This window comes from Aythya ferina (assembly GCF_964211825.1).
Source record: "Aythya ferina genome assembly, chromosome: 3".
In the NCBI taxonomy this organism is placed as follows: domain Eukaryota; kingdom Metazoa; phylum Chordata; class Aves; order Anseriformes; family Anatidae; genus Aythya; species Aythya ferina.
Genome location: NC_140298.1, coordinates 7,756,055 through 7,774,323, shown reverse-complemented (window position 1 = coordinate 7,774,323; position 18,269 = coordinate 7,756,055). Strand labels below are relative to the sequence as shown.

Genomic DNA, 18,269 nt, shown 5'->3' with positions numbered 1-18,269 from the left:
GATATGTTCTTTTCCTTGTAATTTAGGCTATATATATGACCAATTAAGAGTAGACTGATTTTTAGAGTGAAAACAAGTAAAGTACTTGAGGAATTTGCACTATATGCAGAAGACTTTAAAAGTTACATGACATTCTCTTCTTATTTTTAAGAAGCAACAGGAATCCAAAAGCAATTAAAATTTGCTGCTACTTCAGTCTTGCTGCTACTCCAGTCTTTCATAAGGTTCCCTTGAACACATTCTGTAACTTACCTTCCCCCCCACACACAACGTTAGACTTCGGAGTACCAGAAGTCTCATACCACATTTTTTTTCTCTACTGTCATTCACACTCTGATTACCCAAGAAGAGCTACTGCTGTGCCTAAGGACCTTTGTACAATCTACATCTTCCCCAGGGCCCTCTAAAGTCTGAAACAGGTTCCACGTCCTGTCTAGGGTATCCCAGCAAGCCCAGCCTTAGGACAGCTTCTTCAGTGTGTCCTTGCCCTGCAGAGACTTTAGTACATATACAGAGGGTCATAAGGATGGCAAATCACTACATATATAATACTATACTACATTACTATTGCTATACAGTATTATATACTAAATACCGTAAATTGAATTTTCCAGTTGAAATATTACATTACCCTGAAAAATAGAGAGGTAGGAGAAAAAAAGAAAGAAAAAGATGTTGTACTTAGAGGCCCAAGCTACTAATCATAAAACAGCCACTTCGAGACTAAATCATTAGGGAAACTCCTGATCGCTCACCATTGGATGTTTTTTTTGTTTGTTTGTTTTAATAATTAAGTCAGTGTTACTCAAACTCTACAGAAAAAAAAAGTTTATTTTTATTCAGAACTGAATGAACCTGATAGCTACCAGTCTCTAGAAAAGTCAGTCAAACGTACAATGAAAAGTCTCTTCTCTTTAGCAGTATTATCAATATCAGCAAAAAAGAAAATGAACTATGATTTCGATGAATTATGATGTTTCTATTTGAAAAACTCCATTTATAACCATTATATTTGTCTTAATTAAACATTAATTACATTAGGTAAAGATATTTTGCATGACAAGTGAGAAACAGGAAGCTCTTTGAAAGCAAGGTTTAAATATGAAAATCAAACGGTCTCATTTATCAATGCTCTGAATAATCTGTAACTCCTAAATCAGCTAATATACTTCACAAATTCCACTGCAGAAGTGTTTCCTTTGTCTTCAACAAAGAATTTGGCCGTTTTGAGGTCGTAATGGTGATGTTATTTATTTGGAGAATCAGAATCAGGTCTGTATAATGAATTTCAGCTGTGGCTTTAAGAGAAATTTTAGAAATTTGAACATGTGTTTTCTTACTATGGACAGAAAACGCTGGAAAAGTTTGTTTTTGCAGTCAGTATTTAACTCAAACAAAAACAAAAACAAAACAGAAAAACAAAGAACAAGAAGAAATAAAGGGGAGAGGAAAAAGGAATGTCAAGTCCCAGTAAATCAGAGGAACTCTACAGCTGCCATGTTATCAGGCCTAACTCAAAGACTTACAGAATTTTTCAAGTTTTGCATTATCTGTCAGCATTCTATCATCAATCCATTTATCTCCTAATTGAAATGCGTGAATCAAAGATACAAATGTGCCCACCGCCCAGGTCCCTCTACCTTTAGGTCATGTATACAGAAAAGCGAGTATACACCATTTTCAGATATGTTTAGGTCTGGAGCAAAGATAGGTTATTTTTAGAGTACAACTTGACCACACCTTCTCTATAAAGAGTATAAGGAGTTCAGAGTATAATGAGTCCCTGTAAAAGGAGACAGTCAAACCATTTTCTGATGTTATGGAATTTACACATATTATCATGTTAATTTTAATTAACATGAGTTAATTAAATGTAGCTACTGACTTTGTGAACAACGTTTATGTAGGTACCTTGCTGCTGTTCTTCCTCTTCTTCACTAGATGAAGCCAAGTAAGCTTGAAAATCCATATCAAGGAGCTCCTCTTTTTTAAAAGTTCTGCTAAGTGACATTACTCGCTCGTGATCTGTTTCATCCCATGTTACATCTACCTTAAAAATAAGAAAGCCACTTCTAGAAGCTGAAGCACTAACATTAAACATGTCAAGACAGTTTTTTTAAGAAAAAAATCACTACCTTCTACTTAAAAAATGTAAACCTATTAGTTTTGTTACTACAGAACAATTACCTATAATAATAATTTATTATAATAGATTTCATTATAACTTCTTTGAAATTCTTTAGCAATGGAAGTTTCAAGGAGTTTTAACTACATGAAAGAGTAAAGAAGTCTCCCATTGCATTCAAGGGTTCTGTAACATCAGGTCACACCACCCAAAATCTGTCAGCCAAGTTTCCTTTGTGGCAGCAGATACCAGTATTGAAGCAGCAGCCTCCAACTTCTTTCCTCTCTTCCTCCAGCACGAACTCATTCCTGGAATCAGGCATGGATTGCAATAGGGACAATAAAGTGTTTGCGCAACTGCGCCCTCAACTAAGAAGATGAAACACACGACTTGAAAAATGATCCTGCAGAAATTACTTAGTTCTCAACTAATCACTTCTCCAATCCGGTTCATTTCATGGCCAGATGAACATTTTGGCTGTCACATAAGACAGTAGAAATGGATTGCTACAAGGAAGGGAAGCAACTGTTTAAGCCTGACACTGCCACCAAAAAGCCTCTTGAACTACACCCAAACATCCATTTTCAGCACATTAGAAGATTTAATTGCAGATAACAAAGTTCAGTCCATGCGCAACTTGTAAGAGGGGTATTACGAGGTCAAAATGGAGTATTCAATTTCTAACAGAAAAGCCGAGCCCCTCATACAACAAAATTAAAGCTTATACATTGGGTCACAGCGTGCAGCTCTGTAACATGCCTGCATCTTGTAACATGCTGGATGTCTCTATTTTGAAATGCTTAAGACAAGCAGGAAGCTCTTCCCTACCACTTACATATAATTTAAAATCCGACAATAAAACTAAACAAATTAGAAAAACATTATGAAAGCATTGTAAAGATACCTTTGATGTTCCCATAGCAGCAGATGTGAAGTACTTTGGCTTATATACAGACACATTCACTTCTGAGGCTACATCTTTTGGCTTATCATCAAATGTAACATCATCTGGAATAAATCTTACAGGCAGATAAAGCAGGTTATTATTCAAATATACTGGGAAATTTCATAGTACAAGCAGTCTAAGCTTTTCACAAATATGGTACGTCAGCACAAAATAATTTGCTAAAATATAGTCAGTAAGCCTGAGAAGGAAACCAAAGCAATACACAAATACCACACACACACATTAACTGTCTGGCTTTTGCACAGCTATTCCACGGATTTTCAGTCTTTACCACCACCATGCTGGGGAAGTAAACTGAACAACTTGCAGTTTAGTAGTAGGCAGAGTTGGGGTGGTATTTTGTTTGTTTGTTTTGGGGGTGATTCTTAGTTTTCAAGGAATTATGTTTTAAGTATTTGCTTTATAGGAAGGTTTATAATATTAAAAATTAGGAAGAAAAAAAGTAAAATACAATTTTAAATCAGATGAATTTAAAAAAAATCAAAACATTTTAAGGATGTCTGGTACATCATTAGCATTATAATTAGTAGGAAACAATTTAGAGACAGGTCTGGTATCCAGCGGAAGTTAGATTAAATAAAAACCTTTGTGCACTACATATGAAATTGAGTTTTTATTTTTAATCACTACAAATGTAATATGATGAATACTATTCAACACTAAAATTTAATAAAGTGGAAGATTAGGAAAAGCATTGGAGAATTTCATACAGCTGCCTGCTGTAAAACATTATCTTCCTGTGTTTAGAAGCAAGAAAAATTGCGTGTTTATTTGGCAGAGTTGGTCTCCTCCAGAATGATTCAAAGGATAATGAATTAAACTCTTCTAGACTATGATTCAAAACAAAAAAGTTATCTTTCACCAATTTCCAAGGGTGCCCATTAATGTGGGTTCCAGCAGACAAAGCCAGCTTCTGTCCAAACTTACCATGATTTAGTAACCTCACTTCTGCTCAGACCAGAAGACTTTTTGGTAACAAAAGGAAATACTAACAATAAAGCACCACTAGAACTTAAAATTCTTCTTCCCAAACGTGACTTTTGAAATATTAGAGCTTCCAGCTTATTCACAGGAACTAGCATAGTAATCTATTGCAGCTTCAGGACAACATTCTTGCCCTGTTGTAAGCAACCCTGAAAAAGCACGAGAGCAGCCGTATGTTGTCCCATTTTCTCAACAACTTGAATTTTACCAAAAGGTTGAAGATGAAAACAGAACATTTTACCCAAGAATAATCTCTCTATTCAGAGCTCCTCTCAAACTTGCAATTTTCAAAAAAAAAAAAAAAAAAAAAAAAATATTTTTTTTTAAATGAAACTTTCCAGCTAAAGGGAAAACAAACAAACAAAAAGAACTCCACACCTTAACAATGTATCGATTGCCTAATTTAAAAAAAATAAATCTCATTTTGGTTACAATGACAATATCGTTTAGTTGAGATTATTTAAAATTGGTTTTAAATTTATTGGCCCCCTCCCCACCCAGGATACATAGGTAAGACAGTCAGCACTGAATTTACCTCAGGTCAATAAAAGAGCAGCTACTTTCAAATTCCAATCCATCGCATTCCTCGTAAATTTTGTTGGCTGTTTCTGGAGAGTCACATTCTACAACTGCATAGAAGTACTTCAGTCGTTTAAACTGATACTCCCTTAATTTTTCCCTGCAAAGCCTGCAAAAGTAGGAAACAACATAATCAACTTAAAAACATACACCATTCAAACACACTCCTCATCTTTTATTAAGATTATATGTTAGTGTGAAGTTTTACAAACACCCATTCAGCTTTACTCAAAAAACTAATTCATAGTTTGATTAAAGGAGGTGGTGTTTCACTCAGTGCTTTTATAATGGCATTTTCCACAAGATGAGCCAACATGCTAGGACTAGAGTCGCGAAATTCCCAACTTCTAAATTACTAGCAGCATTCAAATCACTTGAAGACCTTATGCAGCAGCAAATCTATCCAGCTCTGCCTCCTACAGGCATCATGAGGTTAGCGTCTCTGCACAGGACACACAGGGTAGCATCTTTGCATGCCCCAAGCAGTACCATTTAATCTTTCCTGTCCAGGTGTCTGCACTTATTTAGCTGAGCTGGCACCTGAAATCCTGGCTCCTTGCAAGGCTGATGATTTTCATACAGAAGTAAAGTTACATGTTAAGAACATCAACTAAAACCACAAGACTGTAAGAGGACAGGATTTCAGATCCTCATGCTTGAGAGAGACAATATTGGAGTAACGAATAAGAAAGTGATATGGCTGAGAACAGGAATCAGGATACTAACTTTGGTAGCACAGGTGGTGCTGTCATCACAGAAGATGAATCAAAAGTTAAAAAGAGTAAAAGAGCGGCTTACAAGTAGATGAATTGGTGGAAAAATGGAGACAGATCACAGGGCTGAGGTCCTGGCCTGTGACTGTAAAGGGTATGTGCAGAGGTATCACAGAGGTGTCTGAGATATCTGGATTTCCATTCATTATATTTGAATGTCTGGAGCCCACTGAGCAGTAAACCCAATACTTTACGGTGCACCTTGAAGCACAGGGTGAAGCTGACTTCAGCACACGCTTTAAGTTCATTATACAATTCCCTGATGCACCAGAGACTTTCCGCAAAGAAATTTACACTGTTTTAGAAGCATCCAAATTCTCCAAATATAGGGCAGTCCAGTGGGATATATTATACAAAACGGGCTCCACACAGGTTGCCAAACATCTGGAAAATCTGGAAAAATATTAAATCAAAATCTCTCCAGTTCCATACAGACAAGACTTTCAAGCAGAACAAGAGAGGAGCGGAACAAAACAAAAAGAGACATGCCTGAAGAAGCCTGGACAACGGTAGGCCTGATGAGCTCAGCCTAGTAAGCCATGGCCGCTGCAGGTGGCATGCAGGAAGTCTCAACCTGGGAATTCTTGGGCTAAGTTATGGTCCCTGTTGGTTACGCAGATAAAAGTTTTGACAGTAAACAAATGGAGTTTGTTGTATGAAAGGCAATTTGCTGAGAAAAACATCTTAAGCTCTCCACACATTCATTCCATTTATTACTGCAACAAGCTACGCAATAAAAATTTTCAAGTCACTTATCAATATGAAAATTTTCTCAAGTTTTATCATAATGCATCTATTCAACGCATTGACAGCGAACAAGAGTCAGGTCTAAAATCCTAAAATCTCTCTCAAAAAAAGGTGTAAAATAAATTTGTCCACAGGAGACTCCCACAAATGAAAATCTGCAAAAAGCAGCTGACCAGGCTTTTCAGTAGGAATTAAGGCTTCTATCTCTCATTTGAAGACTAAGTTAATACCCGTCTTTTTCTGTGGTATTCTCTGGAAGATCTAATAGTTCTGCAGGTCCTTGTTGTTCTTCCTCTTTCAATCTCTCTTTTCCAAACTCTGAAGGATAAATCTACAAATACAACAGAAAAATAAATTTTAACTGCAGCAGCATAGCATATACCAATTAAGAAAACAATCTCACCAAGCCTTTTGGAGTTCACTGGTTTTAGCAGAAGAAAAATAAAGCCATCAATTCCACAGTTTAACACCCTCTTACTGTTAACTTACAGAAAAGACTGTGGAATAAACAGGTTTAAAAATGAGAATGCTTTCAGACAGACGAAGAACAGAAGCCCTGACAATGTGGCCCATTTCAAAAAGGACTGCAGTAATAACGCTTCTCAAAAAACTTCTGCTGGACGCAGATACTAAAAATGGAAAAATAGGACTTAACTATCAGAATTTAACCAGTTTATAACAACTCAAAATTGATGACCTCTGAAATAGCAACAGGGACTGTAAAGCACTTGGAAACTGCCAGCTTTAAGATTGAGTTATCTACCCCATTGGTTAGCGAAAAACAAACTAGCTACAGAGATGTAGTCTACAAGACTTGGAGAATTCCACCACTGAGCTCAGCAAAACTGCACTTGGAGTTGATTTGTCTTTTGGTTCTTCCACAGAACTCTCTCTCTTTGCAGACTTCCCCCCCTCTTTCCAGTAAAAGTCACTACCTCTTTTAGAAATCAGGTCTTACCTTAACATGAAGTATAGTCCCTCCTTTGGGTACAAAAGAATTAAATAAAGCCAGCAAATCCTTAGCCTTCAGCCTATCCCAATCCATGTTACAAACTGCCAGTCTGCTCGTAATCTGAACGGGAGAAAAAAAAAGACAAAATTTTTAAGTTTAATTCCCGTCTGCTTTGTGGAATACACAATCCTCTAGCAACTTTCCTTAAAAAAAATAAAATAAAATTAAGTCAGCAACAAACTGCAGAAAACATAAAAGTAGTATTTTCCCCAAGGCTCAGTATCTCTTAAACTAGCAAAAGCCAGAAACAGCAATCAACAGAGCAGATAAAAAGACACAAATGGTGAACAAATGGTAAAGCACCAACTGGTGCACTGGACCGCACCAACCACAAAATTAGGACTGCATTTATAACATCAGCACTTAGGACTGAGTTATCATCACATGGTTAGTCACAACAGCAGTAAATATCAGTGCTACAGAATCACCACACTACTATGATTTCATATACAATAATTGTGTTCAGTTTTAAAGTCCTGTTTCATTGTCTAGTAAGTTAACTTCGTCAAGCATGAATTAAAAAAAAAAAACAAATTAGAAAAGTGGAAACAAATAAGTAATCAACATCAGCAGTATTATTAAAACTCCAGATTTTCTTAAAAAGCTCAATTCCACTGTTCTTTCATTTGCAGATAACATTTTCATAGATAAGCCTCTGCTTAGATGCAGAGGAACACAGGAGAGAATGCCCAAGGTCTCTCATTCTCAGCCAATTTCATGATGGCTTGCATTTTGTAATGAGAAATGCTGAAAAAACACTATGAAAAATACTTTCACAAACAGTTATATAGATGAGGATCCACAACCAACTCATAACAACATACACCTTTGACATAATCACATAGCAAATTTCCCCATGCAGATGTAGTTTTACCTCTTCTCCACGAGGGGCATCTTTATCCAGCTCACCCCATGAATGCTCAATCTCAGGCTCCTTTGGAAATAGGTCATCTAAATCCCCTTCATCCTCTGAGCTTGTTTCAATGTTCCCTATACCTCTAGCTAGATCAGGCCCCATATCACTTTCATCATCTTCTGAATCACTATCTTCTTCGCCCGTTTCCCCATCATCTTCTGACTCCTCATCCTCGCCTGTTTCCCCATCGTCTTCTGACTCCTCTTCTTCTGCTTCTGCACACTCAGAGTTTTCTCTCTCAGAAGTTTCTTCCTCTAATTGGCTTTCACTGACATCACTTTCATCATAGGTGTCTCTGCGCACAGTCCCTAAAATATAAACAATACCTATTTTTATGCTTCAACTACATGTGATCTTTTACAAAGAGGAAAAAACAAAGGTTTACTTAGTAAGGAGTTACAAAACCCCTTTTAGTACATAACACAAGAACAAGTTGTATCATGGAAGTACAAACAACAAATCATCAGTATTGCCTCTTCAGTTTGTCTAATTTATTGCTCTTCAGTCCTACAGCTGTATTAGCAAACTAATAAGAATATTGTTATTTTATTTTAATTATATACAGAATAAACAGATTAAAAGTTGGGTTTTAATAATGCAGGCTATACGCACAGAGATAGTATAAACAGTTGTTCAAGTCACCTGTTCTCTCTAATTCCCTCTTCTACTCATGGCTTATGCTGCTCTTCTTATGCTTTCACTTAACTGCTGATATTAAGTTCTCATGGTATCAGACCTTATATTCAACGTTCATTTTGGCAAATACACAAATGTACACACAACTATACACTTTACTTTTCTAACTATCCTAACAAACTATTTCAGCTCCATCAAAGGAAAGGACAACATTGTCCACGATGTTACAGAAGGACACTCTGATTCTTCAGCAACCTGAGTCAGTTATTTTATGGCTGATATTGTGGGGAAAAAAATATTATATGGATAAAACAACTGCAACAACACACACATAAATACAGGTGAATTTACCCGTTACTTTAACAACTTACCTGATTCTTTTGTTTTTCCTCCTAGGGAATGATCCTTCCTAGGAGCTTTATCTGATTTAGCACTACTTGGCTGCAAAGGCTTTTGCTTGTTTTGAACCGAAACTAATCTTCCCCCTGATTCATTTCTTCGCTTGTTTTCCCCGGGGGGCGAGAGGTCCTTGTTTCCCTGACACCGATCAATTTCCATTACACTTTTCTTAGAGTCCTTTTTCAACTTGGTCCTTGATGCAACTTTCTGCCCCTCACTTTGATCATTCAGTTTTGACACTACTTCACCCGTTTGGTCAGCCCCTTGTTTGGTTAGCTTACTCTCTTTCTTAGGGTGACCATCAGCAAGTGGTTTTACACAATCTACTTCTTTCGGCTTAGCTTTTTTCTTCTTTTTTTTCTTCTCTGTACATACTTCACTATCACCTTCTGAAAGTTCAGAGTCAGACTCTGACAGGGCATAAAACTTCTTCAGGTTCTCCACAGAGGTATAGTTAACAGGGCGCCCTCTTTTATCCACTGCACACTTGAGCTTGAACCTCTTGTCGTGGAACATCGATCGGAAGCGCTTGTCGATCTTGATTTTGCGATCTTTTTCTGGCATCTCCCAGAACCTGGGATCCCTGGTGACACGGCTGAACCGCTCATCGCTCAGGATTTCTTTTTGGGATGCCATTTTGGACGTCAATCAAGGCTTGGATAACTGGAATGCGAAAGAACAAGTATAATTGTAGATGCACAGCCGCAAAAAAGATAAAGAATAAAGTCAAGTTTGTAACCTCGACCTAAAACGCTTCCCTAAGCCATGCGCTCTCAAGCCCTGGACGCGGCGGTGCGAGAAGGACCCACAGCGAGCTCAGACCGCCCCCCGGACAACAGACCCTACCGCTACCCCACGCCCACCGCCCGGTAACGACCGTTAGAACCCGGAGAGGACCATTAACAGCCGTTAAACGGCCCGCACCGGCCGGCAGCACCTCACCTCAGCGCACCTCTCGCTGCCCCCACGGCTACGGCGGCCGCGGCGGCTCAGCCCGCTCGCAGCCAATGCCGCAAAATGGCGGCGGGGCGCATGCTCGGGGAGGGGCGGGGCGGGGGAGGAGGAGGAGGCGGGTGCGCGGCGCGCATCATGGCGGCGGCGGGCTCTCTGTGGCGGCTGGGGGTTGTGAGGTGGGGCGGGGGGTGCCGCCGGCTGTGGGCGCCGCCGGCCGCCGCTGCTGCCTCCTCCTCCTTCTCCTCCTCCTCCTCTCACTCTGCTGCTACCCCTCCGGGCGTGCTGAGCCCCTTCGATCGGCGGCTGAAGCGGAAGCAGAAGAACTGGGCGGCGGTGCAGGCGCAGCGGGCGCAGTGCGAGTACCTGCGGGAGGAGGTGGGGATGGGGATGGGGATGGGGATCGTGGCACCGCGCCCCCGGAGGCGCTGACCCACAGCCGGCTGTCCCCACAGGTCGGCGGCAGGGTGGCCGACAGGCTGCTGGACATCCCCAGGTGGGTCTCGCTGCCCGGCGGCTGGGGGCGTGCTCGGAGCGGGGCTGCGGGGAGCGCGGCGTTAAAGCGTGTCCCGCCTGTCCCCCAGGACCTTCCCTCTCGCCTTGGACCTGGGCTCTGGAAGAGGTTACATAGCGCAGCATTTAACCAAGGTACTGGCGTGTCGTGCTTCGAAATGTCTAAAATAAGCGTGTGTTCAACCGTCTGTTTTCTATTAGGGTGCTGTTGTAAGATAAAATAATCCTCTGAATGCTAACGAGGAAATCCCTTTATTTATTACCTCGTACATATATCTACAGTCCAAAGGTGTGCTTTTGACAGACTCTTAATCATAGAGGCATCCAGGTTGGAAAAGCCCTCTGAAATCAACTAGTGCAGCCTCTCCTGCAGAGAGAGCTGGACAGATTGGAGAGCTGGGCGATCACCAACCACATGAAGTTTAACAAGAGCAAGTGCCGGGTCCTGCACCTGGGACGGGGCAACCCTGGCCATACGTACAGACTGGGTGATGAAACAGGGGAGAGCAGCCCCACAGAGAGGGATCTGGGGGTTGTGGTTGACAGCGAGTTGAATATGAGCCAGCAGCGTGCCCTGGCAGCCAGGAGGGCCAATCGTGTCCTGGGGTGCATCAAGCACGGCATCGCTAGTAGGTCAAGGGAGGTGATTGTCCCACTCTACTCTGCGCTGGTGTGGCCTCACCTCGAGTACTGTGTGCAGTTCTGGGCACCACAGTATAAAAAGGACATGAAACTGTTGGAGAGTGTCCAGAGGAGGGCGACCAGGATGGTGAAGGGCCCAGAGGGGAAGCCGTGTGAGGAGCGGCTGAGGGCACTGGGCCTGTTCAGCCTGGAGAAGAGGAGGCTGAGGGGGGACCTCATCGCGGCCTACAGCTTCCTCACGAGGGGCAGGGAGAGGCAGGTGACCTGTTCTCTGTAATCGCCAGTGATGGGACCCGCGGGAACGGTGTCAAGCTGAGGCAGGGGAAGTTTCGGCTGGACATCAGGAAGAGGCTCTTCCCCGAGAGGGTGGTTGCACACTGGAACAGGCTCCCCAGGGAAGCAGTCACGGCACCAAGCCTGCCTGAATTTAAGAAGCAATGGAACTGTGCACTTAGCCACATGGCCGAAACTTTCGGGTAGACCTGTGCGGTGCCAGGAGTTGGACTTGATAATCCTTATGGGACCCTTCCAACTTGGGATATTCTATGTTTTAACCTAGTACTGACAAGTCCACCGCTAAACTATGCTACTGAGTTCCACATCTACACATTTCTTGAAGACCTCCAGGGATGGTGGCTCGACTGCTTCCCTAGGTAGCCTGTTCCAATGCCACACAACCCCTTCAGTAAGGAAATTTCTCCTACTATCTAACCCACACCTCCCCCGGCACAACTTGAGGCCGTTTTCCCTCACCTTACTTGATGCTTGGAAGAAGAGCCCAATCCCCACCTCGTTGCAAACACCTTTAAGGTAACTGTAAAGTACAATAAGGCTTCCCCTGAGCCTCCTTCTCTTCAGGCTAAACACCCCCAGCTCCCTCAGCCTCTCCTCATAAGACTTGCACTCTAGATTTGAAGATTAGACAAATAATAGTGCAAGGGAAGCTACTGTTGTGGAGTAGTTAACCTTCAGTCCTCAGTTGGGAGATGCATATTTTTCGGTTGGTCTTTGTTGCACACACTTAACTTTGAACAAGAACTATCAGTATGGAGATTTGTAAATGGAGAACAACTTATCCTTCATAAACCATGGAATGTGTAAATGTACTTCACTGTCTGCTGTTCCGTGGTTTATATCTGACTGAACCTCAAGGTTGTTATTACTTCTACCTTGACTATTCTCCCATGCAGCAATCAGTAAGTATCATGCTAGCAGAGAAAAATACCTTCAACTTTATGAAAAGTTTAATTGTTAGAAATTTCTTATACATGCAAGTGTTCAAAAATAACTATTGTCAATTTATAAAACAACTCAAATGGATGACAGAGTTTCTTATTTTATTTCAGGAAATTGTTGAAAAACTTGTTCAAGTTGATATGGCAGAGAATGTTTTTGTAAGTGTCTTTCTGAGTGTTAATGTATTTAATTCCATAATGCCGAAAAGCAGAAGGAATACATTTCTGATGATGTTTTTATTATAACCCAACATTAGAAAAATGCTGTAGAATCTGAAGTACCTACGATCAACGTTGTAGCTGATGAGGAATTCCTTCCTTTCAAAGAAGATACATTTGATCTTGTTGTTAGCAGCTTGAGGTATGTGTTAATCGTTAATTGACACTTTTTTTTTTTTTTTTAGATAAAGATGTAAGTCGTGCTGTATGAAATGTGTTTGCATGGTCAATGTGACCATACAGTATGAAAACGTGGTGACCTGATGGTTCTTAACATTTATTTCCCTCAAGGCACACATACCTTCTCTTTTTTTGATTTTTCTCTACATTTTTAGCCAGTGTTTCCAAACTTCTGCAGCTTAAAAACTTGTTTGTTGATTTGACTTTTGAAACATACTTAGCATATACATTATTTTGCCTTTCCCCAAACTTTATTTATTCTGCAATTCTTTCTGGTATTTCAGTTTACACTGGGTGAATGACCTTCCTAAGGCTTTTAGAGAGGTAAGAAACTGGTTTTTAGTGCAACTATTTTCAAATAAAAAACAACACTTACCGTTACTTCCATTCAGAGCTCTATATATTTCTTGTTCTTTAAAAAAAAAAAAAATAGGCACATGAATAGCTCATTAGTTGGGTATTTTTTGGAGTATTTCTGGCAGTTTGAGGAGTACCAGTTGATACTTCTATTAATTTATTGTCTCAAAGCAATTTAGGACAAATAACTACAAAACAACACATTTGTATAATATTTTATAGTTTTAACAGCTGAGATCATGGTAACTAACGTAAACTAAGTCAGTGTTACTGATTTCATTGTCAGTCGCACTTAATAGCTTTCTAAATGTTTTCTAAATCAAACTAGTCCAAACCTGGTTTATGAAATTTGTGTTCAACATTTGCCTCAGCTATCTTTTTTAATTACCACTCTAAGCAGATAAAAGCTTTCTGATTCTTATGTGAAGCAAATATTTGTAGGAAAAACCACAAACGTTATTGAAAAAACTCTGATTTTGGGGTTACCTAAGCTCCTTTTTGCAGATGAATTTTTTTTTTTTAAATCTCCTGGCTTTGGCACAGGAGTGAAGAACATCTTTTCCAGTTTGGCATTTTTTCCTTTATTTCAAACATACCATATCCTATCACATGTTCATACAAATAGGAGTGCCCTATTATGGAATAGTAAAAATAAGAATTACAATGCCCACAGTATTTGTTTTAAATAAATAATAATAAACCAAGCTTGGAAAGAAATACATTATTTTATCTGGAAATTTGAAAAATTGAAAATCTGAAATAGTGTATTTTGTGTTTCCTAGTTGTGAATGTAATTTCCAGTGATTCTCTTTCTTAAGAACAAATAGTCTCTTCTGAGAACAGATCATATATCTTGCAATGTTACCAAAAGCTTTGGTGGTTCAACTTGCCTAGTGGAATAGTCAATAATAAAAATCTGTTAAAGATACTACAATGATTACTTCTAAGTTCATTAAAAAAAAAAAGCTAAGAATGTCTTAGTTGCGCAATATTAATAAAAATGAAATAATATAATCTTTCTTCTGTTGTAGATTCACCAAGTTCTTAAGCCAGATGGAGTATTTATTGGTTCGATGTTTGGGGGAGACACTCTCTATGAACTTCGCTGCTCTTTGCAGCTAGCAGAATTAGAGAGAGAAGGGGGTTTTTCTCCTCACGTATCACCGTTCACTGCTGTATCAGATTTAGGACATCTCCTGTCAAGAACTGGCTTTAACACTCTGACTGTGGTAATTATTAAAAAAAAATAAATAAAAATCAGAACAACGTGGAACATCAGAACTGGTGTATAAGAAATGCTACTTCCAAGAGTACATTACTAATGTGGTACTTCCTTATTTCTGCATCTAGTGCACTTTGTTAAGTAAGTTTCTGAAATAGCCTGAACTAAATCTGTTCTTGGCTGTACTGTGACTTTTAAAACCCACGGAAGAGTATCTTTGGCTAGTGGCCCAGTAGAATTTGCATGGTCGTTGTAGAGAGATGTGTCGCAGAATGTTAGACCTACTTGAAAAAACACTCTTGCTGTTTCTTCTAAAAAGAAGAAAATAATGGCACTTCAATTAAAACTTGATTGCATTTGAGCTACTAGACAAAGTTCTTCAGCAGTGTTGAGGGAGTATATTTTTCTGAGACATACATGGTTCTGCTTGAACAGAAGTAGCAGGCTTTGAAAGTTGACATAGTGCTTTGTTTTTAAGTTGATATGCTCTACAATTAAGATTCTGAATTATTTCAGGATACTGATGAAATTCAAGTAAACTACCCAGGGTTGTTTGAGATAATGGAAGACTTGCAAGGCAAGTATATACTTTGGAAATATAAACATTTTCTGTATCAGCAATACCAATGCAAAAGAGTTTCAGCGTGTTTATTAACTTCAAATAAAATGTACTGTAATAGTGAAAGCATTACTTTTTTTTCCTGATACCTAGTGAGTCAGAAACGTAAGCCCATCAGTAGACTTTTTTTGGGAAGCAAAAGGCAAAAATTTGTACTTGTGGCCTTCTGTAAATTTTCTGTTGCTCTTTTTCTCTTGTTCTTTGTAAGCCTCCTCAGTGTAAACTGCTGAAAAGCCCTGAGAGGAAGACAGAAGCATATATCCGACATAATGACTTTTAATGACTTTTTTTTTTCCCTGTGAGCCTGCCTAAGTAACAGGATGTTCAGGATACCGCTTTGGAGTGAGAATAGACCCTCACACTAGAGTATGAGGAAAACACACACAAAAAAGTGGTGCTTAACAATTGAGTTGGTGTTCATTTGTCATGAATTGCAAAGTAGTTGTTGGTATGCAGTCAGTAGTTACTCATGGAGCAATTCAGGGCATCTTCTTATTTCAGGTCATCTGCTGTTGTGTAGAGTCAATACCTTAATGAAAATAGAACTTTAATTCCCTGCAGAAGCATTCAGATACAGTAAGTGATTAAGGAGAATTATCTAAGATTAGGTTTATGATTATTTCTTATTAAAAATCTTCTGGGGGTATTTAGTTTTGATGATAAAAATGCGAGTTGTGTCTGAACAAACACTTTGTACTTGGTGGGTAAAAAAAAATATTAGAAAATCTAAATGCTTGAACACTCTGGCTGGAAGGTAATAATCTGAAATCATTCCTAGCAATACAAACAGTAAATTGCAAAGCATGGGCATTAAGAGGCTTGGATCTGTACAGGTAAGAAACTTCCCTGCTGTAGGTTGTACTCTTACAGTGAGATTCAGAGGATTCTGTACTTACTCTGGGGTAATAAAAACCTGCCATTAGTGCATGACACTTAACTCATGATATATGCTGTATCTTCTTTTCCTTAAAGCTGAAACATATTTTTAGGTATGGGAGAGAGTAATTGCTCTTGGAACAGAAAACCTCTGCTTCACAGGGATACGATGCTGGCAGCTGCAGCAATATACCGAGGTAAGTATTTAATAGGTGAGTTCACCTGAAATGACTTTAAGAATGTATTTTCCATGTCTTTTCTCCGACCTCTATGTAAAATAAAACCATTTTGGAATAGAAAAAAATACTATTTTAGTACAGGTATTTTTAACCTTAATTATAATGACAGGATCTGAACTATATTGATACACCAGTAAGGGATATTTTTATTGTCCCAAATCTTTCACTGAGGGTCACTATGATGAATATGTCACACTTGGTTCTGATGTTTTGGGAACTGATTGTTTCTTAAAACTGATGTTCTGTACACCTTCCCATTTTCTCCCTTCCTGTCCTGGCAGAAATGTATGGAAATAGCGATGGCACAGTACCTGCAACATTTCAGATCTTCTACATGATTGGCTGGAAATTCCATGAATCACAGGTAATGTGAAGCCAAACAATTTTCTCTTTGAAGGTACATTTTGAAATGGCTGGTATTTTAAAGGGTTTTTGTGAAATAACTTTTTTTTTGTTTGTTTAATAAAAGCACTGATTTTTTTCTCTTGTTTTTTACTCTTAGGCAAAACCTGCCCAGAGAGGTTCTGCAACAGTTTCACTTGGAGATCTGGCAAAAATAGATGGACTTCTTACGACAGAAAAAAAATAGTTCTTCATGGAAATAAAGTTGTTTTGAAGTTCCTATAAAACTTCTCAGTGTGTTTAGTCTCCACTTGTACTTAAAGACATTTTGAAATGATAGCAATCTGCAGGCAGCAGGGGATTTTTTAGTGCCTATGCTACAACATCAGCTGTGTAAAATAGCATTCATTTTTTTTCGAGATAAATATTTGAGTAGTATTCTAAGTGCTCAATTTGATTAAATGACTGTTCTGAGATGTAATGTCTCTTCGAGTATTTCAATAGCAAAGACTGCTCCTGGTATGAGTTGCAAGGCTGAAGTGTACATCACCCTGCATTGCTTTCAAATTATTCCTAAAGGATGGTGGATCATAAAGAATAATAATATTTGGTGACAAATGTATATATGAGGCATACTATAAAATATGTTATCACCAAATACACAGACCTAACCTAACATGTTTTTTTTGTGGGCTGGAATGGAAATTAAGACTTCAAAGTTACTGTCAGCATCGTTTGAAATTTGAATGTTTGACTTGCGTAAAAGAAAGTAATTGAGTAAGTGCTGTACTGTAAAAATATCTTCAGTTGCTACCTTTCACCTGTGTCACGCACATTCAATTACTTCTCTCTCCACTTGCAAAGACAGAAATAATTGTTTCTGAAATAAGTGGGAGAGCTTAGCTATGAAGAAGGCTGTATGTTTAATTCTAGCTTGAGCAGAATGTATCCTGATTAGACTAAGTTTACTGAAAGGAGTAGCTAGCAGAAAAGTCAACTATAGCACACACGTGGACTTGCACGCTTCAAACCAATTAGCTTACCATTGGCATCCTCTGGAGTTTTTGCTGGTTTTTTTTTTTGGTTTTTTTTTTTTTGTGTGTGTTTTTTTTTTTTTAGTTGCAAGGTATTTTTACACATACATATCACAGCATTTGACAAATTAGAGGTGGCACTTTATCTAAATATTAGTTTAAAATCACATTTGCCTGTTATTTTCTGCTTTTCTACCTTTAGAGACTGAAATACATGAAGTATAGTTTTTCCCCCTTTAGCTGTTGCATGGGACTATGACTTTTCCCGTAAGTATCTATTAGCAGAAATTGATCTTAATTATGAATATGGCCCATTAACCTGAGTTGTTTAGAAACAATAACTCACCCAATGATTTCACTTGATCATAATATTGCTAGAGAACAGTAGAATGGAAAAGCATGACAAGTATATAATCAAGCATATTGTTCAAGCAGTTTTATCATTGTATGTAGTAGGTGTACCAACACTGGTGTAAAATAAAGCTTCTCTAGGCCTGCTGTAATAAGATTATCCAGCAGGTGGAGTGTGACAGAATGTGGCACAGTCCAAATACGCAAGGTAGGCAGAAGCCTTAATATTCTGTCAATGATTTTTGAGTTATGATTCAAAACTAATGCAGATATTAAAGTTACCACCTACTGCTTAACCAGTATTCAATTTTCCAAATTGCAGAAATGCTGTTTAGAAACTATTAATGCGGT

At 38.9% G+C, this 18,269-nt stretch overlaps 2 protein-coding genes across 2 annotated transcripts in view; one reads left to right on the top strand and one right to left on the bottom strand.

The window, feature by feature from the left end:
* Positions 1 to 10,210, bottom strand: part of ESF1 (ESF1 nucleolar pre-rRNA processing protein homolog) — a 30,527-nt gene extending 20,317 nt beyond the window's left edge. Inside the window, exons 1-8 of the mRNA XM_084516183.1 lie at positions 10,081 to 10,210; positions 9,111 to 9,801; positions 8,062 to 8,411; positions 7,134 to 7,247; positions 6,406 to 6,506; positions 4,612 to 4,764; positions 3,030 to 3,144; positions 1,912 to 2,050 (exon numbers count right to left, since the gene is read on the bottom strand). Of these exons, the coding sequence (XP_084372309.1) occupies positions 1,912 to 2,050; positions 3,030 to 3,144; positions 4,612 to 4,764; positions 6,406 to 6,506; positions 7,134 to 7,247; positions 8,062 to 8,411; positions 9,111 to 9,774 (1,636 nt within the window). The 5' untranslated portion in view covers positions 9,775 to 9,801; positions 10,081 to 10,210. The remainder of the gene's footprint in view (positions 1 to 1,911; positions 2,051 to 3,029; positions 3,145 to 4,611; positions 4,765 to 6,405; positions 6,507 to 7,133; positions 7,248 to 8,061; positions 8,412 to 9,110; positions 9,802 to 10,080) is intronic.
* A 7-nt stretch (positions 10,211 to 10,217) lies between these two features.
* On the top strand, positions 10,218 to 16,820 carry NDUFAF5 (NADH:ubiquinone oxidoreductase complex assembly factor 5). Its single transcript, XM_084516182.1, has 11 exons — positions 10,218 to 10,467; positions 10,545 to 10,585; positions 10,674 to 10,737; positions 12,591 to 12,638; positions 12,737 to 12,840; positions 13,163 to 13,202; positions 14,267 to 14,464; positions 14,974 to 15,034; positions 16,066 to 16,149; positions 16,473 to 16,555; positions 16,694 to 16,820. Exons 1-11 carry the CDS (start codon positions 10,228 to 10,230, stop codon positions 16,778 to 16,780), a joined length of 1,050 nt encoding a protein of 349 aa, XP_084372308.1. The 5' UTR covers positions 10,218 to 10,227; the 3' UTR covers positions 16,781 to 16,820.
* The last annotated feature ends 1,449 nt before the right edge of the window (positions 16,821 to 18,269 follow it).

Coding starts and splice junctions, on each gene's coding strand:
- NDUFAF5 (XM_084516182.1), top strand. CDS start 10,228: ATGGCGGCGGCGGGCTCTCTGTGGCGGCTGGGGGTTGTGAGGTGGGGC. Junction 13,203..14,266: donor TTCCTAAGGCTTTTAGAGAG/GTAAGAAACTGG, acceptor CTTCTGTTGTAG/ATTCACCAAGTTCTTAAGCC. Junction 16,150..16,472: donor AGCTGCAGCAATATACCGAG/GTAAGTATTTAA, acceptor CTGTCCTGGCAG/AAATGTATGGAAATAGCGAT.